We start from the raw sequence: 3722 nt of genomic DNA, 5'->3' as shown, positions 1-3722 counted from the left end.
AAAAAAAAAAAAATCACTTTTTACCTCAAACTTTTACTTCAATAGCATACAGAGGGAGATATTGGCAGTGTCTCTGTAAAGTGTGATTTCTCATGTAGCGCTGGCGTCTGTGATGGGGAAAACACAGTATTTTACTCTTTCCTTCCATCATTTCTACAGACATTTGTGTCTTCTCTACTAGGAAGTATTTCACACATAAAAGCGTCTTACTGACAGCCAATAAAAATCTGTTTCTACAACATTTGCTGCGAAAAGACTATTTGTCATAAGTATGAGTTCTCTTGGCTCGATAACCATGCCTTTATATGATTTGTTCTTTGGCACTGTTAGAAATATGAGCATTATCATGTCATCATGTGCTGGCTGTAGGTTATCTTCTGGCCAGATTCATACGGCGAAGTGCCCTAATTTATTGCCACCAGAGAGAGTCAGCAGGATGTTGTTTTTTTTTGTTCCTATGTACTAGTGACTCTTTTCTCATAACAAAGAGAAACTCTATACAAAGAAGAAGCTGACTATAGAATACCTAATTGCCACAGTGGACAATTAAATATTGTATAGGCACAGAGTAACAGATCTGGAGTCAAATCCAAGTGAAGCCATTTTCCCAGATATTCCAACTCTTTCTCATGTAGAGAGAGATTTGGAGAAATAAATGGAAATGGTTGTCTAAATTCAAATTGTCAAAAAAAAAAAAAAAGGTAACTCTTTTTAAAAAAACACACATTTGAAGAAGGAGTGTGACATGTGGCCATGGCATGAGCGTGACAGAATACACATGAATGGCTGAATCCAACACAAATCATTTTAGTATCCGTTTCCTTTTGACCAGGTGACCAACATTAACAATTATCTTCTGCTTAATTCATAGTGATATGTGTAAAGTCACCATTTGAAAGACACACTTAGAAATGTATTGCCTACACTTAAATGTCAAGAGAGGGGTCATATTTACTGCAATAGCCAGAATACATGTGCACTTAGATCATAGAAATGCTGATGAGTGGTACGGTGTGTTCGATTGGCTTAGACCTATGAGGTCATAACAGCTCAAGTTAAGATAGCAACTTGGGCCATAAACACATAATTGATTTCAATTATGTTTTCATCTGAAAATGTTTCCATCACTCTTAGATCTGTGCTGTATTGGCTGTTGGGCTTGAATTATAAATCCTCACAGCTGGTGAAATAGCAACAGGTATCCGTTTAAACTGAGTAAGATCTCTGTGGTTCGCTATATTTGTTATTTCGCCTTCGTCGCCATCTTACTTGTACAAGCAGAACTTGCAGCTTCTGTAAGCATTTTATATATACAGTTCTCCCACTGATTGTTCACACACACACACTCACACACAACACATGCTCCCATTTACTGTTTTCCTTATTCTTTCAGCATTATAATTGGACATCAAAATATACATTAATTATAAAACATTAAAAAATTATGCTATAACATTTCAAACTCTCTTCGAGGAACTATTACTGATAAAGATTACTAGATTTTTTTATCAATATAGATTACAAAAATTCCTTAACTTCTGTCATATTTGGTTTTATTGAGCAGCATGGAGCTATTGCTGTCAATACCCTTACAAGAAAAACTGCTATGATAATAACTTCAAACACACTTTTTTCCTCTCAGAAATATAATACTAAATCGATTGTTACTGAAGAACTGCATACTGTCCATTTTAGGAAGCATAAATAGTAATTTAAATATACAAAATATATGTGATAGTTTCATTTTTCATTTATCCGTGGCAATATTTATTTTCAGCTAACAACAAGTTACTTTAAAAAGATATATACCATTTTTCTTAAATTAAATTTCTTAACTTAAATTTTACCACCACATAAAGTTGAGTCCACCCTATCCTTTATCCCCTGCATTTCCTATTTCTTCCTTAAAACAAAATAAAATAATGAAGTGGTCATAATTCTTTGGTCATGGTGTCATAATCAGTAAGAATGGGTACAATAGTTATGCACAGAAGATCATGACCCCAGCGTGTAATAATTAACTTTAAAAGATTGGCAAGAAATACTTTTCCATAAATGGACTTAAATTTTGAGGAAGGTTGGCATGGAATATACTAAAATATGCAAATTGGTAAGTTGAATGTTTATTTCTTTATTTCTTCTGGAAAACCATGCCTGTAAAATATTACTTAAAAACATTGTGTCTATAATGCCTCTTCTTCCCCTTTTTTGAAAACAGCTGGGCTCTTACAGTTTTGAATCTTTGTTACTTCCAATGTCACAGTGAACCCTGGTCTCCTCCAATCAGATCCATGCTGCAAGGACACACACACATCCCTAAACCTCATTTCTGAAGGAATGTTTGCTGCTGCAATGTCTCAATGTATCCTTCTACTTTTCTCTGTAGTCTGACTTGCTAATACTAAGTGCAGACGCAATGGTATGAATGAAATCCTTATGAAGTCACTATAGGAAAGACTGTCCATGTAACATGGGCATTCAGACTGATGTCATACTTTCATTCACTCCCAATTAATCCCTTACAAACTTAGAAAGCAGCAGATAATCTTTACAAACAGGATATTCAACTTCTGAATTGCTAGCACCAGATCACATATTATGTATTTAAATAGGACTTATACCTGTGAGCTCTTCTATAGAAGCCAAATGTGGGTAGGAGGACAAAGACATTTTAAATGCAAAAATTAATAAGAAAAGGCATCCAGGGGGTTACATATAAAAGAGATAACAAAGCAGTTCATACCAAATTATATCATCTAATAAACTTTTCTGATGTTTCTGAAACTTAAATATGTATAATGATTATTATTTCAGGTGTCACTCATAAACTAGCAAAATATTTACAATTTAATATATTCTGGATTCAAAATAATCCAGGATAAGTAAGTGTGCCTTTAACTTCAAGAACAAACACATTTTATCTTGGGTGTGCCACAGTACTCACAGCTTCCTGTGGGATTCCACATCAACAAAGAATATATGGAACAATTAATTATCACAAGACCAAGTCGACCTCCCTTGAATTAAGCAGCGTGGCTCTCATGCCAGCACACACTCATATGGCAGTATCCCAGAATACCGTTTGCTGTTTAGAATATGGCGGAGGACTGTACTTCTTTGCTCCTGCATTCTTCTTCCAGCTCGGTAGGATTGGCATGCTATCCTGTTTGCAAAGGCCCTTTTCCGTTTTCTGTCTAGCTTTTATTTCTTTGCACAAGCAACGCTTTTTCTCAATCATCTCAAGCATTGTATGGTCTCCATGAAACCACTGCATGCATGCCACCTAGCAAAAGAAACAGAGTGAATACAGAAGAAAAAGATGGAATGAAAGCAGGTCTTTTGCACTGTGCTAGAAGCTCTTTCAAAAACTCTCAGCTACTTCTACACCTATGTTTTAAAAAACAATGTTTAACGTGGATTCATAAAATACAATACTTTTTAATGAAGCAAAAAAATGAAAGCACAGATGCTACAAATAAATATTCTATTTAAATAGGTAAACATCATAGCATGATTTAGTAATATTTTGGACATAAACACTTCTGAAAATATTTTTGAAACCCTCAATAAAACCAATGGCATGGCACAATAAGCAAGGTGCTTCCTTCCAAGACCTATAACCTGCATTCACACCTGGAATGCATGGGGTAGGAGAGAGCTGACTCCCTCTTCTGAACTCTGACTTCTACAATCATTGGTTATGATTCTCTCTCTCTCTCTCT

The 3722-nt window shown here is 35.1% G+C and overlaps 1 protein-coding gene across 2 annotated transcripts in view; it reads right to left on the bottom strand.

Moving 5' to 3' along the window:
- Window positions 1–1827: 1827 nt before the first annotated feature.
- The window catches only part of Nyap2 (neuronal tyrosine-phosphorylated phosphoinositide-3-kinase adaptor 2), a 250872-nt gene continuing 248977 nt past the window's right edge, over window positions 1828–3722 (bottom strand). For both annotated transcript variants that reach the window (XM_031368160.1, XM_031368161.1), the window contains exon 8: window positions 1828–3283. In XM_031368160.1, the coding sequence (XP_031224020.1) occupies window positions 3056–3283 (228 nt within the window). In that variant the 3' untranslated portion in view covers window positions 1828–3055. The remainder of the gene's footprint in view (window positions 3284–3722) is intronic.

The sequence above is a fragment of the Mastomys coucha genome, unplaced genomic scaffold, assembly GCF_008632895.1.
Source record: "Mastomys coucha isolate ucsf_1 unplaced genomic scaffold, UCSF_Mcou_1 pScaffold14, whole genome shotgun sequence".
Lineage (NCBI taxonomy): Eukaryota > Metazoa > Chordata > Mammalia > Rodentia > Muridae > Mastomys > Mastomys coucha.
This window is presented reverse-complemented; position numbering and strand designations above follow the sequence as displayed.